The following is a 21,063-nucleotide window of genomic DNA, read 5'->3' as shown; positions in this document are numbered from 1 at the left end:
CCCCCCCCCCCCCTTTTTTTTTTTTAAGTTCTGTTTGTTAATCCTCACCTGAGGGATATTTTTCCATTGAGAGACAGAGAAACATTTATGTGAGAGAAACGCATAGATTGGTTGCCTCCGGCCTGGGGAAGAGCCTGCAACCGAGGTACCAGCCCTTGACCGGAATCAAACCCGGGACCCTCTGGGACGCAGGCCACGCTCTAACCACTGACCCAATCTGGCTAGTGCTCAGCGCCCTCTTTATGAGATGCCCGCTGTTCCTCATGCTGTCTCCCCTTGCAGGAAACAAGCCCAACCTTGTTCAACTATAGGGGCGTTCGCGGCGGTCTGTGGGTGGAGGGCATTAACACAGCGAGAGCTCCCTAAAGGGCAGGTGCTACTATGCCTCAAGGGATCTTCGTGCTGCACCCGGCGCGTTCATGCAGAGACTTCATAAACAAGTGTTTGAGGTTCCCGACCGTCCGCCTCTGGCCAGCCTTTTCTCCTCTGGGTACGTCTTTCCTCTTTGGTTTGCGACCTCCCAAGTTGAAATCCAACATGTTAGGTTAAATTTCCCAAGAAGTAAAACCCCCTCGTGAGGTGACCTCCAGCTCCAATTTAGAGTTCCTCAAACACTAAAACACCCCAAAGGGGCACGGTACAGGTAATAGGAAAATTAAAGCCCCAAGGGGTCCACATGACTGTTTTACCCCTCACCCTAACCCAGGAGAAATGGCCCTGAATTCACTGTACAAGCAGACGCTCTACTCCGCGAAAGGATTTGAAGGAAAAGTCACCACAGCGAAACCGAACCTTCCCGGAAGTCTTCCTCAGACGTCACGCACACGCAGGGGTCGCTGCGAGGCCGCCGCGCAATTGCCCGCCTCCTCTAAAAGGACTACAAGTCCCGGCGTGCCTCGAGATGCGGCGTCGCCGCGTAACTCGCGCCAGACAGCGCGTTAGGGCAGCTCCTTCGCGCGCCTGCGCCGTGACGGGCTCTGCGCAGGCGCATTTTCAACGCTTGGGAGTCGAGGGCGGGGTATCATCCCTTTCGCTGATGCAAGAGCCTAGTGCGGTTGTAGGAGAGGTGTTGGTGAGATCTCTACCGCGGCTGAGGCCTGGGGCTAACCTGTTCGACTTCTCGTCCGTGCGGATCCTACTCGAGCCGCAGCCATGTCCGGAGACGAGGTGAGGGCCTAACCCTGGCGTTAGGGCTGGGGACTGAGGCGGGGAGCCGAACCCATCCCCGTGTGGGAGACCGGGTCTGCGGCCTAGCGCCGGCCGCCATGTGGGACAGCCGGGCCTAGGCGGCCCGGAGCAGTAGAGCCAGCGGGAACTCCGGAGCCGCGGGCTTAGCCGCGTCCTGCTCTCCTCAGGGCGGCGGTGCTGAAGCCGGCTTTTCCGGAATGGAGGGTATATTGAGTCGCCCACCTAGAATGGGGCTTGAATGCCGGTTAATGTCCCAACTGAACGAGATTGGGGCTGGCGACCCCTGCATTCCTCTCGATTTGACACTGCGGCTCCTACACTCCTCGCCGGGCGCCGGGGGTGGCGAGGGGAGCCTCCCTGAGGTCCGGCGGAGCGCCCTCGTTGAAAACTTTTGCAGGCTGGCTTTTCCTGGTCGGTATCCGCCGTTCTCATCTCGAGCACTATTTCTTGAAAAGTCCAGGGGGTAGGGGAGATAGGATGAGAGGTCAAAATGCTTCAGCCTCAAAAAGTGCGTAACTTTGGAAAGTTTTGAGGTGGAGTCCCTGAGTTTTCCTTCACGGAGTTCACAGCGACGAGAGCGGGAAGTCCGGGCTGCGAAGCTGGCCGGGCCTTTTTCTACCCTCGTGCTTGGACCTCAGCAAATATCCTCAAATCCCTTCTGGCCAAATCTATCCCAGTTCAAGTGAAATCAAACGGCTTAAAATGAAATTGGATTTTAGGTGTTGTCAGTAGGTATTCGTTAACCCTGGGGGGAGAGCTACCGCTTCCCGGCCAGCTCTCCCCACCACAATAAAGGGCTCTTGACTTTGTAATTCACTTCTGTCAACATTCGAGTGCTTGGTCCAGAGGGCCTTGGAGAGAAGGAAGAGGAAAAACCCGAGGCTTTTTGGAGCGCTGGCTTCGGAGGTAGCCCTTGAACGACCCTTAGCATTTCCTCTTGTGATGGAAAGGCTGATCTTAGGGTGAGCGGGCGGTTAAGACGGCAAGTAAGAGGGCTCACGGGAGGTAGACTATCCTCTGATTTGGTTAGCGTTAATCCCTTGAAATGTGTTAGTGGCCAGTTCATGAGGGGTTTGAAGACCAAATTAAGGAATTCTGGATTTATTCTGGAGGGGACTCCAATCCCTCATTTGACTTCCACAGTAATCCTGTAAGATAAGTATTACTGTTAGCCCCATTTTATGGATGAGAAAACTGAGGCTTTGAGTGTGGTATCATGCCCATGATCAAAGAGTAAGTGGCTGAGCCAGTAGTAGAATTCCAGATCTATGTAATATTGCCTACATCTAGGTGACCGGGAGGAGGCTCTTGCTCTCTTAGGAGAAACTGAGAGTCTGAAGGTAGTAGATGGTTCTTGCTTGGAGGTCATGGTAGACATTGCTCTGGGCTGCTGTATTTCAAAAGTTCTGAGAGTGGCAGTGTTTCACGTTTGTTTTTTCTACGTATTTTCTAAGCTTTTCATAACCTTTAAAAATAAAGCACTTATGTAGTACAAAGTACTGTGGGGTGCTGTTTGTGTGGTTTCGATGGTAAAGTGCTCACAAGTGATACAGAGGAGGTAAGAGATCAACTAGTTTCTACAGGAGATAGAAAGAGCCATCAACAGAGAGATTTGTGGTACTGGAGGATTCAGTTTTAGCAGTGGGATCAGGTTTTGAAGGAAGTGGAATATGGCAGAACCAGCATTCCCGTAGAGAACTTTTGGAAGCCCATAAAATATTAAGTAGCTTGGCACTTTTTAGGCCTACCAGTCCAACTTCATTTTATAGACAGGAAGCTAGGGTTCAGGGAGGTTAACTTGCCCAAGATCACATAGCAAGTTAGTGGGACTAGAACCAGCCTTTGATTTCCACTCTGGAGGGGTGTGAAGGTTCTGGTTTCTCCAGTATTATTGACTAGAAAAGTATTCTTAGGCCAATCCTTAATTTCTGACTACTTTACAGACAAGCAAAAATTTCTACATGGAAACAATGAAAGTAAGCTGTACACGGTTCTTTTTTATTTTAGAGAAAGGAGGGAAGAGAGAGAAACATCAGTTTGTTGTCCCACTTATCTATGCATTCATTGGTTGATTCTCGTATGTGCCCTGACCAGGGGTTCGAATCCACAATCTTGGCTCAGGAATGATCCTCTAACCAACTGAGCAACCCGGCCAGGGCTGTACACATTTCTTTTTATATCTGATAATTAAGCCAGAATTCACCACAACATAGCCTTTTTTAACCTAGTGGAACCAAGACCTTTAAAAAGCTGTATTTGAGAAATATGGGTGATGCCTGTAAGGAAAAATCCTCAAACCTGTAGGCATTCGTTATTTTCCAGACCAATTTTTTAAAAGTGCTGTCAATAGTTAAGATTGCTTATTACTAGATCCTGTTCACTAAGTGTCAGAACATTGGGTTTTCATACAACACAGTAAGGTAGTTTACAAAAGAAGCTTTAAGCTAAAGAAGTTTCTGATTTAAAAATGGAATGTGTGTTGTACTAAGTGTACAGAATGCAGAAGAATACAAAGAGAAATAAAAATCTAGAATCCTTTCACCTAGAGATAACAACAGTCTTAAATTGCTTTTAAGTCTTAAAAAGCAATTTTTTAGTCAAGACCAACATGGCCTTGTGGTTTGGGGGAGGTCTGCTTTGGGCACTGCTTTGGGATCCCTGGTTTCCTTATTTTTAACTCAGAGGTGGTGTGAATAAAATGAGGGGATGAGTGTGTCGTAAGTATCCAGAGTCAGTAATTAAGAGAGATATTAATTATTTCAGTGTAGTATAATTCCTGCATGTTTCATACCCTTTACAAGGCTACAAATAAACTGTTAACCTGTAGGTTAAATACGAATGTTTTTCAGAGGATAAGGCACTTGTGAGGCTGTCTTCTTTTGATTTCAGGACCCCTCCCATCTTTGGTCTGTCATGCTGAGTAATAATAAATGTAATTATTATTCCAGGGTAGTTGCTACTTGGGAAAAAAAGCAATAAATGAATTGTAAGCCCTGCAAGACAACCAAACTTATAGTACCTAGATCCTTTTGCCAAATGTCCTTATCTCAGGAGTGCGTATGAACTGTAGCTACCTCCTTGGACATTCCATGTAGGGTGACCTGTGGCTTAGTAGGTCAGCAGTGGGGAACTCCTTCCTCCTGGTTCTTCTTTAAGTTTGCCAAATTAAGTTCTTCAGACTGAATGCATTTCAGAATTACTCATTTACACAGTTAGGTCCTTCTTAAGATAGGAGAGGATAACTGAGATGGGGCTATATAGGTTTCCACAATATCTTGCAGATCCTTCTCTATCGAGTGAGGACTATACCAACCCTACTTTATTATAGACCACAGTTTGGTTTCAGTGTAGCTCAGTTTCCTTAATGTACTTAGGACATAAAGAAATTTAAGCCCTGGCTGGTGTGGTTCCATGGTTAGAGTGTCAGCCAGTGCACCGATGGGTCGCAGGTTCGATTCTCGGTCAAGGCGATGTACCTGGGTTGCGGGTTTGATGCTCGATCGGTCATGGAGAAGGCAGGAACTTACCTGGGGTAATACAAGTAAGAGCCAGAGTCAGAACTTGAATTTAGTCAGTTGGGCACCAGACACTTCACTGTACTGTCATAGCAGTTCGTTGGGGAAAATGCTGAATTTAAGCTTGATAGAATTTGGACAAAAATTGGTGAGGAGCTTAGAAAAAAAATACTTGGTATTTGAATCCAATTCTGTTTGACGTCAGTGACCTCACTCTTTCCACTGTACTGGAGTCTACCCTATATGTTGTTTAAACTGTTATGTCTAAAATACTTTATCTGTATTTTTTCCCCAAGTGATCAGTACAGTCTACAACAAGATATAAATTAATGTTTCGCTTATTCTCTAATGGATATCAGATAAAAATAACCCAAGAAAACTTTTAATGTTCAGAAACAAAAAGCAGAGTAAAAGGTTATATAGAAGTTTCTCTTACTCAGATACAGATTTGCTATGTGAAGGGTTGCTGGTGGATTTCCTTAAAGGTTTGTCTGAACTTAAGGATAATATTAAAAAAAATTTTTTATAAGTCAAGTCTTCTGGTGTAGTAACCCCAGGTTACCAACCTTAAATAAACATGTATAATTTACCTAGGTATTGGTTTTCTCATCCACAAAGTCAGGGGTATAGCAAAGGTTATTAATTACTAAGGTCCCTTCCCTACATTCCATGATTAATTCATCATAAAGTCTCCACATTTGTTCATGAAACTATAAGTGAAATTGCTGTATCTTGTGGTAATTTACAAATTGAAAGGCAGTGCACAAGTTTAAGGAACACCCCCCTCCACTATCATTCCATGTTTAATAGTATAAGGAGAGTTGGGTGGCCTTGTTTTTAATTCTGTTTTTTTGGTACTTGAGTGCAGCAAATACTCTTACTTTTTTGTTGTTGTTACTCCTCACCCAAGGATATTTTTCCCATTGTTTTTTAGAGAGTGGAATGGATGGGTGGAGAGAGAAACATCGATGTGAGAGAGGCACATCACTTGGTTGCCTCCTGCATGCATCCTGACTGCAAATCAAACCCGTGACCTTTCAGTGCCTGGGCCGATGCTCTGACCACTGAGAAACACGTTGCACCAGAGGGAAATACTCTTACTTTTAAGCATATGTCTTTTGAGAATACAGCATAGTTGGAGTGTGAAAACAATCACTTGGTCCCTTTTTTATTGTCTTTTAAACAGATGATTTTTGATCCTACTATGAGCAAGAAGAAAAAGAAGAAGAAGAAGCCTTTTATGTTAGATGAGGAAGGGGATGCCCAGACCGAAGAAACTCAACCCTCAGAAACAAAAGAAGTGGAGCCAGAGCCCACTGAGGACAAAGATGTAGAGGCTGATGAGGAGGACAATAGGAAAAAAGGTGAGTGGTAGATGTGAGAGAGGCACTTTTTTGCTGAAAGGCCTGTTTCTCTTCCATTGTGTTTTGGATTTTGTGCATATATTGACCCCTCAGTTTGATAAGGCTATTCCAGTGAAAGTTGAGGCCATCAACAGTCTGTGGGCACTGGACCTTGCCATATTTCTGGTAGATTCGTTCCAAGAAAATTCCTACCGAATCCACAAGTGGCTACACCTTGTCATTCCAGGACTGATTTTCCAGTCTAACCTGTCAGGTCTCTTTTTATATTTTAATGGTGATTCTATTTGAGTGTAGGCAGAAAGAAATAAGACCAAGATAGGTAGTTTTGTGTCTTAGCAAGTCTGAAAACATACAGAAGAAATTAAAATTATTTAAAAAGTGTTTCAGTTTAGACACCAGCATTAGTTACTAACTTTTGAGCTTTGACAAAGATACTATTTAATTATTAGAAATAAGTGATTCAGAAAACATGTCTGTTGAATATAAGACACTGCTGGAGATAGAGAGAACTGACATTCAGTGAACTTCTATCATGTGCTAAGCATCTTGTATATGATTAAAACAAACTTGGAAAGTAAGTCATTCTTGCAATAAGACAAAATGAATTCATAATTAGCTCCTTGAAAACTTTGTAGCAGAGGGATCCTAAAATATTTCTAGTGTACAACAGTGTAGAACAAATGGAAAATTTATTGAACATAACCCAGTATTACTAAGTAATGGTAGATAAAATTCATTTTATTCATGTTGTAGCTTCATTTGATGAACGTGAAATACTTTATAAGGCCTTTTGTTGATTGATTGATTGATTGATTGATTGATTGAATAACAAGTAGAGCTAGGCACTAGGATATAGGTGAACAAGGCATATTATCTATTAGTATCTCTCTTTAATATCTATGAGGGAGATAGATAAGCAAACCAGTAAGTACCTCCTTTGGAATGACAGAAGATACTATTGAAGCACCTTGGCACCCAATTGGTTGAAAGGGATAGATAGGCTTAGAAAGGGCTTCTTGGTGGAAAAACTCTAACAAGATCCTGTAAGAGCTATGTGGGAGGGTCCATAGCAAGGGTTGGAGGTGAGAGACCATAGGCATTGCTAAAGTGGAAGTACTTCATTTGGGCTGGAACCAGGTATTAAGATACTAGAGGCCTGGTGCACGAAATTCGTGCACGGGGGAGGGTGTGTGTCCCTCAGCCCAGCCTGCACCCTCTCCAATCTCAGACATCCATCTCATAATCCAGGACTGCTGGCTCCCAACCGCTTGCCTGTCTGCCTACCTGATTGCCCCTAACCACTTTTGCCTGCCTGCCTGATCACCCCCTAACCGCTCCTCTGCCAGCCTGATCGACGCCTAACTATTCCCCTGCAGGCCTGGTCCCCCTCAACTGCCCTCCCCTGCCGGCCATCTTGTGGCCACATGGGGGCGGCCATCTTGTGTGTTGGAGTGATGGTCAGTTTGCATACTGGTCATGACTAATTAGCATATCCGGGCTAATTAGCAGATCCCTCTTATTATATAGGATGGGAGATGAGATGTAAGCAGAAGTGAAGAGAGAAAGCTGGGAGGCCTTGGAAATTGTGTTAAAACCCTGACTTTGTATTGGGAACAGTGAGGCATGATATAATCAGATTCATAAATGTTCTCAGTATGGCTTTCTAATGAGGTTTTTCCTAATTACTAGCTGAAATGTTGGTTTAACTCATAATTGGATGCTTTGCCTTCTGTTTGTTGTTAATTAATAATCTTAATTATGTCTTTTTAGATGCCTCTGACGATCTAGATGACTTGAACTTCTTTAATCAAAAGAAAAAGAAGAAAAAAACAAAAAAGATATTTGATATTGATGAGGCGGAAGAAGGTGTAAAGGTAGTATTGCTTTCTTATTGAAGGTAAAATTTGACCTCTTGAAAGGTTGCTCAATGGCTGATATCTCTCCCTCTTTGTTTCATCTCTTACTAGCTTTGCTTTTGTTAAGTACTTAATCACACTGTTAAGGTCATCATGTCTGATTAAGGTATTTTAAAGGGATTATGATGAAAAGGAATGTAAATTTAGGTTTTATATATTTTATTGTGGGGCTGTAAAATGATTACAAAACTAGAGGCCACTGGTGGGGTCCCTCGGCGTGGCCTGCAGGGATTGGGCCAAAACGCAGCCGCCGCTGCTTGGTAGGCTCGCTGCCGCTCTGCTGTGGTCACCAGGCTGCGGCAGCCAACAGTGAGCCCTGTGTCTGGCACCCGTCAGTCAGCTGAGCGGTGCTCCCGCTGTGGGAGTGCACTGATCACGAGGGGCAGCTCCTATAGATGCCCCTTGTCATTAACTAGATTGTGATTGGCTAAGTAAGAGAGCTATAGATATAAAAGGCTAATAATATGCACAGTGTCCCCTTGGGAATTCGACCAGGAGTTTCATCGCTTGCTATGACGTGTGCTGACCACCAGGGGGTGGCGCAGAACAAAGGAAGGCCCCAGCTGGTAGCCTGAAGGCCCTGATCGGCCCTGATCTCCAACCAGGCCTAGGGAACCTACCTGTGCACGAATTTCGTGCACCAGGCCTCTAGTATTTCAATAAGTGAGAAATCTGTGAAGCCAATACTGTCTTAGTTTCCTCTGTTCAACTTTGGTGGCATGTTGAAGATACACACATTTATGTGTCACCTGAGCTGAAAAGAATGTATGTGTATCTCTGAGCACCAATCTGTGGTGGTTGTGCCTGATGATCTTATGGCCTGTAGGAGAACCAGAGCACTCAAGCTATTTTTATGGAGTTCTCTGATCTTATAGGTTCTCTTAATACTAGATCGATTTCCAATATAAATATCTTAGAATTCTTTTGTATAAGTAGATACATGGGTGGGTAGTTAGGTTAATAGGATGGATGGAGGGATGAGCTGAAAGTCTGCTCTTAAGGATCCCATTTTGTGTCCTCTACCCAAACGTTTCTTTGGTAAATAGTTTATTTACTCAAACTTAAGTAAACAAGGTGTATCCCAAATGTAGCAGGAAATGTATACTGTATAGTACTTTATTGAGTTTTGGAAATAGTGTCACAGTTTCCATGACTTGATTAATTCAAATGTGTATTGGTGAGTGCATTGAGTCGTCCGACATTGTGTACTAATTGCTAAGGTACTGAAATAAGTAAGATATTTTTCCCATTTTCAGGATAATTTAGAACAAGACTATTTTACCTGTATTTATCTTATTTTCTCCCTGTTTGGGGATTCTCTTCTCTTCCTACTATTGCAGGGAAATTGAGAAAGAGAGATGCTCAAATTATACTGAACAAGTGAGGTTTAAATATCCTTGGTAACAAAAGTGACACATCAGAGATGTATCAGAGAAAATCTTGGTTAACAAGGTTTTCTTGGTCAATTCCTCTAGTTAGTAGCTTTTGTCCTGTAGAGTTCCTTATATAAGCTCTATCTCCTCTTATTAAGTGCTTGAATACTTTTTTCTGTTATTGAAGTCATAACATAAGAGGTTATTACCAATATCTTTATCAGGCAGGGCATGGACATTAACTTGAAGGTGATGTGTTTTTAAGATCTTGGGTTGCTCTCCCATCTGAATTTTCAGACCATCATAGGGCTTTTGAAAAATATTAAAAAATACTGCTATTCTCTTCCTTTCACTAGGACTGACTTAGCCTTGGCTTGGAAGTCGATCTTACTGGGATAAAATAAATAATAGTATAGGACTAGAAAGCTGGCTGGTATGTGCTAATTTATATTTGGCATATCTGAGTTTCTCATTTATTGACTGTCATCTTAGAGACTGGGTTAATAGCTGGTTTTTTATTTGTGTACTAGAGGCCCGGTGCACGAAATTCGTGCACGGAGCAGGGTTTCCCTCAGCCCAGCCTGCACCCACTCCAATCGGGGACCCCTCGGGGAATGTCCGACTGCCGGTGGTCGGTCGGACACCCCTCTCACAATCTGGGACCGCTGGCTCCTAACCACTCACCTGCCTGCCTGCCTGGTCGCCCCTAACCTCTCTGCCTGCCTGCCTGGTTGCCTCTAACTGCCTCTGCCTGCCTGCCTGATCTCGCCCCCAACTGCCCTCCCCTGCCGGCCTGATCTCACCCCTAACTGCTGTCCCCTGCTGGCCTGATCTCGCCCCTAACTGCTGTCCCCTGCTGGCCTGATCTCGCCCCTAACTGCTGTCCCCTGCTGGCCTGGTCTCACCCCTAACTGCTGTCCCCAGCTGGCCTGATCTCGCCCCTAACTGCTGTCCCCTGCTGGCCTGATTGCCCCCAACTGCCCTTCCCTGCTGGCCTGATCTCCCCTAACTGCCCTGCCTGCCTCTGCCTGCCTGATCACCCCTTACTGCCCTCCCCTGTAGACCTAATCTCACCCCCAACTGCCCTCCTCTGCTGGCCAATTTGGTTCTGATTGGTCAGTTTCTATGCCAGTCAGCGTCAGCAGCTCCGCCTCCTAGGCAGCCATTGGCTCCTCACAGTTGACCCAGATTTGGTTCTGATTGGTCAGTTTCTATGCCAGTCAGTGTCTCTGGGCATATCAACAGGGCCTGATCAGAAAGGTGGAGCTGATCAGCAGTCCCCGTGGAGGCCTAGAGAGAAATGGGGGCACAGGTATTGGCCAGGCCAGGAGAGAAAGAGAGGCAAGTTCTGATCAGTGGCTGCCACAGAGGCTATGGATCAGACCCTGCCTCTCTCTCTCTGCAGGCCTCTCTCCAGACCTGATCCACAGCCCCCTAGGCAGTCAGTGCCGTAGCGACCCAGCACTGACTTCCAGTCTGGCTCTTTATTATATAGATTATCCAGCTAATACACATGAACTAATTGGTCTTTCGTGGCCAAGTGTGCCACTATAAGACCACACAGCTGGATATGGGATCTTAGAGCTGAGCTTCATTTACTCCCAGCTATTTAAACTTTTCTGCTGATGAGATTTCTGAAATTACTACAGCCATTGTGAGACTAGTTCAGTTGTAAGCACACAAAAATACAAAAATAGTTGATAGGTAATGTTGACAGCACATTTCAGGGCAGGGAGCTGGATAAGCTCATGAAAGGAGGGAGAGATTGGAGACTGAGACTGGTACTTCTTGGGGGTTTATGACTAATTTCTGGGCTGTGATATATCCTATTTTCATCTATGACTATAGCAACTAATCTTCGGGTCAGCCTTTACCTTGTCTCCATTTATTCATGTGATCCTAATTCTCCATGGGTTCTCCCTTTCCCTTTAATGATGTCATCTATTGAAGTGATTTCCAAATACCTTTTCGCAGCCTGGTAGCAAGGCTGACTGTGGTATAATAAAAAATATTTAGTCTTTGTCTTTGGTTCCTGGCACAGCTTCTAAAACCCTTGCCATACCTGGAATGGTAAAAGTGTCAATTTGAGATGACTGGTGGCTGGGAACTCCTGAATAGCTTCAGTATAGGAGCTGGTCATCAGAAAGATTAAGCCATGATTAGATGACTGGAATTCATATACACCCACCCACCCTCCCCCTTCTAACCCTCTCCTGAGGAAGGGGGTTGGAAATTGAATACACTCACCAGCGGTCAATGATCTAATCAGTCGTGACTGGCCCCTGAAGTGAGGACAGTCTTGTGGGACTGAGCCCTTAAACCTGTGGAGACTCACTAACTACAGGTAGTTTCAGAGTTAAAAGAATTATAGGTCACCCAGTTAGTTGGAGAGTTGAAGAATTGGTGTGGAAAAACACCATGTATTTGGTGTCAGTAGGAAAAAAATCCTCCTCCCACTGATTATATCAGAATACTTAAAAACTTTTTAAAAATACTCCTGACCCTTGTTCCTGCTAAAGATTGTCAGTCAAAAGATTTAAGAATCTTACAAACGTTTACCGGGTGATTCTGACAGTGGCCTGAAGGCTGGTGAATAAAAAGAAAGGAAAAGATCCCACAGAACTGTCTCATTTCCAGTGTAAATGACAGGGACTCCGCTGAGCCACTTTGGCTCACCTATGAGAGACATTTCTTATATGTAACTTCAGTTTTGAATACTAAATTTTTTTTCCTTTAAAAGGATGTCAGCCCATGTCATTTTTTTTAAGTCCTGGAATCAAAATATTGAAATTTATATCTTAATTTCTTAGGATCTTAAGATTGAAAGTGATGTTCAAGAACCAGCTGAACCAGAGGATGACCTCGACATTATGCTTGGCAATAAAAAGAAGAAAAAGAAAAATGTCAAATTCCCAGATGAGGATGAAATTCTAGAGAAAGACGAAGGTAATATTGGGTGCTCGTTACTTGGGCCTTTGGCCTAATCTCTTTGATGGGTGGGCTCCTCTTTTATTTTTTCTTGACCCTTATTTCCACCTGATTATGGAAGCTAAAAGGAAAACAATATCTGACTTGATGACAGTTAAAGATTTCATGGGGGTAGAATTTGACAATTATAATTTTACTAAATCATGCAGCTTCAGGTGATTGGGAAAATTACTGTAACTGAATTTTAAATGTTACAAAAAATTTTCATTTTGTTAAAAAGTGCTGTTTGACTAGTTTCTAAGTGCCATGGGTTCTTTAAAGAACTTTACTATAGTCAGCAGATGGGTTTTTATGGATGTGAATGTTTCTTAAGTGCCTAAACAGTTGGATGTTTTTTCTAATTATCCCAGTGCATTATTTTATCTTGGGTTTGTTAAATCAAGAAACAGTTAGGTATGTCTGTGTTATCACAAATTCTTAATTAAAGAGGTCTCTATTAAGGGTTGTTTATGAAAGTCCCTGTTTTTAAGGAATTAGAGGTTATTTGTGAAACTTAATGCCTTTATGCTTGAGGCTGTGGTGAATGTAGTTCTGGGAGGGAAGACAAATGTCTTTGATACTTTCATTTCTCTAGATCTGCCTCTACCCCTCATTCTTAGTCTTTGTTATCTGTAGCTTTAGAAGATGAAGACAGCAAAAAAGATGATGGTATCTCATTCAGTAACCAGACAGGCCCTGCTTGGGCAGGCTCAGAAAGAGACTACACGTATGAGGAGGTAAGACAGATTCTGTTACGGAAAGGGGCTAAGCTAGTCACTAGAACTCAAAGAAAAGCAAGATAAATGCTCCCTGAATTGGTAGGGCCATTGAACTCCAAATTGTTAGTGAAGCAGACTCAGAGAGGTCACATAGCCAGTGCACAGCATTGCCTGCTGCCCTCATATGGGACAGTCAGTGTGGCAGTCATTATAGTACTCACTGTTCCCATCTGAATCTGTGAACTTAGGACATGGAGATAGAGCCCCTGGAATGGGAGCGGGGAGCAGTGGAGAGAGGAATTGTCTAATTTGGGGTCAGGATAGCATGGAGTTTGCTTATTTGGGCTTTCCTGAATCTTATTCTGATTATATCATATACTTTCCCATAGAAACAGCAGAGTTAGAAGGGGTTTATTCGTTCTTTAACTTCAAACAAGGAATTGCTGAGCATTCATATGGACCAGATCCTGGTTGAGAATTGAGTCCTGCTCTCAAGCAGCTCCCAGAACATAGAGTTATGTGTGTATTCAATAAAAAGTGAAGTTTGCTTAAAGGTAGAGCAAAGATTCCAGTATACTGCTATTAATAAGAATGTACATGAATACCACTTTATCTCTATAGCTACTGAATCGAGTGTTCAACATCATGAGGGAAAAGAATCCAGATATGGTTGCTGGAGAGAAAAGGAAATTTGTCATGAAACCTCCACAGGTCGTCCGAGTAGGAACCAAGAAAACTTCTTTTGTCAACTTTACAGATATCTGTAAACTGTAAGTTCGTTAATGGAGAATCTCCATTCCAAATACCAAATTTTCAGTGATGTTTATGTTAAAGATCCTTATTGAGGACTTCATTGCAGATAGAAAGTTGGGTTGAGGAAAGTCAGAGTTCAAATATATCAGTTCTTTGTACTTACAGGTCTCAGGGCTTATATTATCAGACATCCAGAGGTGAGAGATGCCAACTCATGCTGATGCATGAGAATGGATCCAGATGGAGTGAAGAGTGTGGAGGCTAAATGTATTCCTCAGACAGGAGCTTGGCCAACCCAGGGAAGGTAGAAAAGCTTTTGAGGCTGGGGTGGCTTTGCTAAGCAAGTGAGCTCAGGGAAAACAGCTAAATTTGTTGTGCCTCTTCCTCGGGTGGTCATTGTCAAGACACAGCTTTTTAAATTACCATCACATTCCATGCCTCTCACCACCAGGTCACTCACTGTCTGGGCCTGGCTCTTCTTAGCTCCTCAGCTACACCATTTTTGGCTGGTTCCTTAGGGCAACTGACCTTATTTACTTTTTTCAATTTCATAAGTGATACCTGCTTGTTGCAGATAAAACGGTAAATAATAGTAAACAAAAAAGAAAATAATCACTAAAAATTCCATCACCCAGAGATAACCACTTGTTTTTGTTGTGTGTGTGTGTGTGTGTGTGTGTGTGTTTTAATAAATATTTTTATTGATTTCAGAGAGGACGGGAGAGAGAAATAGAATCATTATCAATGATGAGAGAATCATTGATCAGCTGGCTGCTTCCTGCATGCCCCCTACTGGGGATTGAGCCCACAACCCAGGCATGTGCCCTGACTGGGAATTCAATCGTGACTTCCTGGTTCATAGGTTGACGCTCAACCACTGAGCCACATGGGCTAGGCTGTTCCATTTTTTTTTTAAATGAAAATCATCAAACAGGAAGTATATAGGGATTAGCATAAAGAACAGCCAAGTATCCTGTTGCCTAGATTTGGTGTATTTGACCTTTTGACATAGTTACTTCATATCTTTTTATTCTTTAAAAGAGGGTTTTACAGTTAAAATTAAAGCCATTTTTTGTATCTCTTTCATCTTCCTTTTCAGAAAAAGATGTTACTTTCTAAAGTTGTTTACCTTTTCTGTCCATGTTTCTAGACATTTACTCGTAGGTATGTACAGTATTTATAAATAACTTGCAATATTATTTTATGGTCTTTAAAATGTATTACATATCTTTTATTTCAGAGTTTGATGAACTGGGCACTGAAGTTCACCTAATAGCAGAGTAGTCACAAATTGAAACAGTGAACAAGTTGGTTTTTAGAAGTTTGGTTAGTTTTCCATGGAGGATAGTTTATTTATTCTACTTTCTTTTTAGATTACATCGTCAGCCCAAACATCTCCTCGCATTTTTATTGGCTGAATTGGGTACAAGGTAAGAAACTATATTTGCATATATATATATATTTACATACAGAATTACTGGACATCTCATAAGAGCTTTTCTTAATCTGAAAAGGATATGTAACACACTTAGAAAAAAAATTCACTGCCCTGGCCAGGTGACTTGGTCAGTTGGAGCATCATCGTCCAAAAGGTTACAAGTTTGGTTAGGGTGCATATAGGAGGCAATGGATCCAACTCTCTCTTCTCTCAAACTAAAAAACAAAACACAGGAAAAAAAATTCACCTGATTATCAGAGGAACTTCTGGGCCACTGAAAGAAGGAAGTCAACTCATTTCTGTGGGAGAGCTTGGCTGCCTGGGAATAGAGAACTGAATTAACAGTGACTCATCTGAACAGGCCTGTTGGCATACCAAAATGAGGATCATGGCACTGCCGTGTTTAGAGTTTCCTGTCATTAACTGGATTCTTAGATCTTTATGGAGCAAATATTAGATTTCAAAGGAAATTATTTTCTTAGGTCAGTATTATTTCTAAATTGTTAATAGGCTATTGATGAAATACAGCTTACAAATTGATGAGTGGCACAGGAGAAATGTTGAAACAGGGATCCATAATTAGTTACTTCCTTAAGAGCTCACCTGTTGAAGTCACCAAGCCAGTCCATCCCCATTCAGGGGGCCAAGATCCCATTTGAATTGACCTTTAAGTGCTAGGAAGCCAATTGTCCCTTTAAAAATAAGTAGATTCAGGGCATAATAATGATGAATAACACATATTGAGCATCTTGGGTACCATTTCAGTCTTAAAACAGTTGCATGAACTGTTAGTAGAAACTAATATTAGCTGTCTTAAAGATTTAAAAACCATTTTAGTGAAGTTGTAGTTGGTCACATAATTACCTAATGGCACAGTCAACATGCAGACTCAGATCTGCCTGTTTCTCTGGAGCTTGAGCTCTTTTAAAAGACTTAATTCTGTGCCTTGCTGGCAGTATAGAGATAACTAACGTGTTCTGCTCTCTTCCTTTTCTTGAAACTCTGTTGGGATTGGCTACACTTGCTGTGGGGTTAAGGAGTAATTTACTTGACTAGTGGTAGATATGTAGGTTCTGTTGTAAAAGAATTATGTTTTAAATGTAAATTATATAATCGTTGCTTTTTTTTTAAGGCCACCAAAAATGTTGGTTGCCTACCCCCCCCCCCCCAAAATGGTTATTTTTAACTTGCATAAATTAATGAAGGAGTAAAAGTTATCAGTATTTTCCCTACTTCTCAGAATAATTTCTTAAGAGGTAGGATAAATTATAACAAGTTGAGAACCAGTGAACTTAAGGTCAGTGGACTTAATATAGGGTTGAAAAAAGTCAATTTCTTTTGACAGTGAATGAAAAAACATTCCCTACATCAAGTATTAGAATTCACCATAGCCTGGAGATTAAGGGTCCCAGTCCATGGGGGATAATAATAAATCTTTATAATTAATTTCAGAGAGAGGGAAGAGAGAGCTAGAAACATCAATGATAAGAATCATTGATCAGCTGTCTCCTACACACCCCCCACTGGGGATTGAGCCTGAAACCCAGGCATGTGCCCCGACCGGGAATTGAACCGTGACTTTCTAGTTCATGGGTCTATGGTCAACCACTGAGCCACACCAGCCGGGCTCAAAACTTTTCTAAGTACCATTGACAATATGTGGCCTGTGACTTCAACCGTACTTGAGGGGTAGAGGGGTTAACAGTTTTATAGAGATATATTTCACACATTTAAATGTACAATTCAGCCCAGTTGGTGTGTGGCTCAGTGGTTGAGCATTGAGCTATGAATTGGGGTCAGGGTTCTCTTCCAGGTCAGGGCATATGCCCTGGTTGTGGTTGCAATCAATCCCCACAGTAGGAGGTGTGCAGGAGGCAGTTGATCGAGGATTCTCTCTCATCATTGATGTTTCTCTCCATCTCTGAAATCAATAAAAATATATTAAAAAATAAAAAAATGTACAATTCAATGTTCACATAATTAATTGAACTATTACCACAATTGGTTTTAGAATATTTTCATCAACTATATATGATAATCAAAATACGTATTTGGTGCTTAGAATTTTTAAAGATAGGTCTTACTTTGAACATGATATACATTCAGTAAAAGTGTTTTACCTTGTTGGATGAATGAGCCATCACACAGTTAAGGAATCAATTTGTGTTTAGACTTAAAATCAATTATAAATTTGATATTTTAAATTCATTGAATGTAAAGATTCTGGAATTTGGTTCCCTATAGGAAAAATCAATAATGGAGATACTTGTTTTCTTTCATAGTGGTTCTATAGATGGTAATAACCAACTTGTAATCAAAGGAAGATTCCAACAGAAACAGATAGAAAATGTTTTGAGAAGATATATCAGTAAGTGTATATTTAATCTCAGTACATCACTCTGAAATGTTCTCATCAGGTTGTATTATTTTGGGGAGAGTCATTGGTTTCTAATGGAGCTGGAAAGGCTGGCCTTAAAGGATGAGGTAAAATGATAGTGATGGGGAAGGGGGCAGGGAGGTGGCTCTTGGCCACTGATTGGGGGTGCAGGGAGAAGGCCCAGCCAATCAAGGCTGCTGGTTGGTTCCAGGCTGAAGGCCAACCCAGAGAAATCTGTCTGCGTTCAAGGCCTGGTCTGCATTTATCTCCTTCATCACTTAAAATTGACAGGTCTCTTCCCACCTACCTAGGAACGCTGTAAGGTCTTTCTTAGTGGCTCTCCTGCAGAAAAACCACAAGTAGGCATCTGCGCGTTCCTGCTTCCTTGGACATTTGGAGTATTTTTTTTTCAACCCATGGTTTAGTACCTGAAGCATCGCAGCAGACGGCTTTTGTTTTCTTACCCTGGAATAGTTTAGGGATAAACTTACAAATAAGTTTAGCTAAGCTCCTTGGTCTGGGTGTTAGCCTGGGCTTGTGGAGTTCAGTGTAGAAGTGTTTTTAGAGGAAAGAAACCAGAGGCCACCAGTTAATTCTGTATGTTGCTTTTCCTGCAGAGGAATATGTCACCTGTCACACATGCCGATCACCTGACACAATCCTGCAAAAGGACACCCGACTCTATTTCTTACAGTGTGAAACTTGTCATTCTCGATGCTCTGTTGCCAGCATCAAAACCGGCTTCCAGGCTGTCACGGGCAAGCGAGCACAGCTCCGTGCCAAAGCTAACTAATTTGCTGATCACCACTGATTTGGCAAAGTGTGTTGTGGAAATTTGGCTGGACAGGTTTACCATCAGAGTGGATATACCATTGTATTAAAAAACAAGATAGAAAAGCTGCCAAGCTCTTTGGTGTATGGCTGGTTGGTCTGAAATCCTTGCAAGATGCCGATGCTCAAGCTGTTGACATAATCATTGCCTACTTTAACAACTGTCAGAGAAACAAGATGGGGTAAGGTGGTGCTTTTTAAAAATCGTTCACAGACTTCTGTAAAATGCAAGAGAAATTAAAGTTATTATAACAGTAATTCTTTCAATTTGGTTTGTCCTTCAGTTTTCTAAAAAATTGTGCTTAATGAATTCAGCAAAAACAGTTTGGGCCTGGGATCTGGTGAGGTTTCTGCATCTTTATCCTAAAAACTGGACACTGGCAGCGACCAGCTGGGCAGCCATTTTCCTCTCAGCTTCTTCTGAGATGCATAAAGTAGATACAGCTTCTCACGAGAGGGTGGTTGGAGCATGAGATTTGGGAGGACAGCCTATTTTTAGTGTCCAGGAATGACTACATAGATATGAATTTATTTCATTATGTGAGGATTGTTGCTACTACCTCACTGCCAAGTCCTCTAGCTGTCACCATGAGGGAATACAAGGTGCTAGGTACCCTCCCTCCTTTGAATTTTCTTACTGGCCACCAAGAGAATCTTAGAAATGGCTGTGAAGTGTGTCTCATAAGAGATATGGCATGTGCAGTACAAAAGAACAGTCTAAACCATGATACTAGAGGAAGTTTTTCTTTTTCTTCCACAACTTGTGTTCCAGGTTTGAAAAGACCCACCACAAATGCTTTTCTATTTTCTGTATTAAAGTATCTTTTGAAAGAGGTGATGCTGCCTGTGTGTGGTGCTTCTGGTGCCTCCAGTTCTGCCTTCTGAGGATTTGGCTGAAAGGGTATTTCTCCATTGAGCATGAGGGAAAGATCATCTTATGTGTCTGCTGTGATTGCCTTGCACGCACTTGCCAAGGATGAGGGCATAATGTTCCAACTTTCTTGATGCAAGACTAATCCTAAGCAGCTCAGAAGCAGCCAGTCACTTGGCCCTGAATGTCTTGACCATGGTTGTTTTTAATCACTGTGACCCTTAATTTTAAAGTACAAGCCAAGTGTTATAATAAAACACTTTGGCCATAAAGTGTTGGAGGGAGCAGAGCATTCCTTCAAACTGGCTGAGCTGCGGCCACTGCCCTGATGAACTGGACTGCTGTTTATAATGCCATCTTCCTTTTGTATATGTGCCCACACAATTCCCAATGTTGGATGTTACTGAGTGAATAAAGCAAGGATCAGTGCCTCTTGTGTAATTAGCGCTCTATTACTTTTGTGTGTATATGTTTTCATTTAGTGGGACCCCTCAGGGGAAGACATGGGACTTTACAGTTTGGTGATAGGTTGGCATAGTTATGTTGACAATTTCAACGCATCTTTAATTTCACTCTCAAAACAGATTCATCTCTGAACTGATCCTGACCCTTTAAGATAGTCCAGTTGAGATATTGTTTAATTGATTTGACTCTAAGGAACCCATTCAAAATGGTGGGTTGCCCTAGGTTACCCATTCACAAGTAACATTAACCTCCTGCCTGCTACCTCTCACCAAACAGCTCAGCTGGAAGGGAACCTTCTATAGAGTAATAAAGCAAAGGCATTTGAGGGTTTCTGATCATGTTCTGGTTGTGAGAAGAATGAGGCCACTGTTACCAGTGTCAGGAAACAGTGTTGAGGAGTATTCCTAACTATGTAAAAAGGGGAAAAAGAAGGATTCCATGGTAAAGTTTGAGAGTAGATAAGTTCCATGACCACCTAAGTTTTAGTTTGCTCACATACATTTTCATGAGCGCATAAACATGCAATTATCTCTAGTCTTTAGAAAATGCTCTTGACTCCATGACCAACCCCACCTACAGAAAAGCTTATGCTTGTCCCAAAGTATCTTCCTGGAGTGATCTCACACTTCATTTAAAAGCATAGACTATGCAGATTTTTGTAACCCTCTTTGTCCCCCAATATCTTGCAGGATAAGTGTTGTGCATAAAAAATGCTGGGCTGGACAGCCTGGAAGAAGTGCTACCATGGTGTGAGTCAGTGGTCGGCAAACTGCAGCTGGCGAGCCACATGCGGCTCTTTGGCCCCTTGAGTGTGGCTCTTCCACAAAATACCACGTGCAGGCGCGCACGTACAATGCGATTGAAATTTCGTGGCCCATGCGCAGAAGTCGGTATTTTGTGGAAGAGCCACACTCAAGGGGCCAAAGAGCCACATGTGGCTCGCGAGCCAGTTTGCCGACCACTGGTGTGAGTCCTCAGCTGTAACCTGGCCTCCCTCATCCACATCTTTTGTCCTGGCAATACAAAGGTTTCACATTTTAGATTTTATAATATGTTTTTAGAAGTTGGGCCTTGGTGTTCCTTTTTTAGTTGAGAAGATGAACAAAAGTCCAGTGATTCCCCCTCTGCCATTGATTATATCCTGTATTCTCATATAGGTTGTGTCACAATAATCCTAATAAACCTTGCCATCCTTGCCAATAAAGACTTCAAATTCTCCCAAGGATTACAGTAGAGGCAGTCCTTGGAGCTTTGTCACGTTGAAGGTGGTGTTCTTTTTAAAAATA

The 21,063-nt window shown here is 42.5% G+C and overlaps 2 protein-coding genes across 8 annotated transcripts in view; one reads left to right on the top strand and one right to left on the bottom strand.

Annotated features, from left to right (window-relative positions):
• Window positions 1-908: 908 nt before the first annotated feature.
• On the top strand, window positions 909-19,767 carry EIF2S2 (eukaryotic translation initiation factor 2 subunit beta). Of its 7 annotated transcripts, XR_002829465.1 has the most exons (10): window positions 996-1,167; window positions 5,890-6,067; window positions 7,838-7,941; window positions 12,167-12,302; window positions 12,960-13,060; window positions 13,664-13,812; window positions 14,895-14,959; window positions 15,169-15,225; window positions 17,516-17,601; window positions 18,228-18,336. XR_002829465.1 is itself a non-coding variant. In XM_006089420.3 (9 exons), exons 1-9 carry the CDS (start codon window positions 1,153-1,155, stop codon window positions 18,401-18,403), a joined length of 1,002 nt encoding a protein of 333 aa, XP_006089482.1. In that variant the 5' UTR covers window positions 909-1,152; the 3' UTR covers window positions 18,404-18,699. The 7 variants fall into 7 exon arrangements, 6 of the variants coding, with proteins under 6 accessions (XP_006089482.1, XP_023610152.1, XP_023610151.1 ...); XM_006089420.3 differs by lacking the exon at window positions 14,895-14,959 and having other exon boundaries at window positions 909-1,167; window positions 18,228-18,699; XM_023754383.1 differs by lacking the exons at window positions 17,516-17,601; window positions 18,228-18,336 and adding an exon at window positions 19,261-19,767.
• Window positions 3,161-21,063, bottom strand: part of RALY (RALY heterogeneous nuclear ribonucleoprotein) — a 74,368-nt gene continuing 56,465 nt past the window's right edge. Inside the window, exon 10 of the transcript XR_002829466.1 lies at window positions 3,161-4,715. The gene's annotated coding sequence lies outside the window, so the exon portion shown is untranslated. The remainder of the gene's footprint in view (window positions 4,716-21,063) is intronic.

Source organism: Myotis lucifugus, unplaced genomic scaffold (assembly GCF_000147115.1).
Source record: "Myotis lucifugus unplaced genomic scaffold, Myoluc2.0 scaffold_60, whole genome shotgun sequence".
In the NCBI taxonomy this organism is placed as follows: domain Eukaryota; kingdom Metazoa; phylum Chordata; class Mammalia; order Chiroptera; family Vespertilionidae; genus Myotis; species Myotis lucifugus.
This window is presented reverse-complemented; position numbering and strand designations above follow the sequence as displayed.

What these genes read in the sequence shown, in the direction of transcription:
- EIF2S2 (XM_006089420.3), top strand. An exon ending in AATTCTAGAGAAAGACGAAG is followed by an intron (nt 12,303 to 12,959) that starts GTAATATTGGGT and finishes TGTTATCTGTAG; the next exon opens with CTTTAGAAGATGAAGACAGC. An exon ending in TTTACAGATATCTGTAAACT is followed by an intron (nt 13,813 to 15,168) that starts GTAAGTTCGTTA and finishes CTTTCTTTTTAG; the next exon opens with ATTACATCGTCAGCCCAAAC.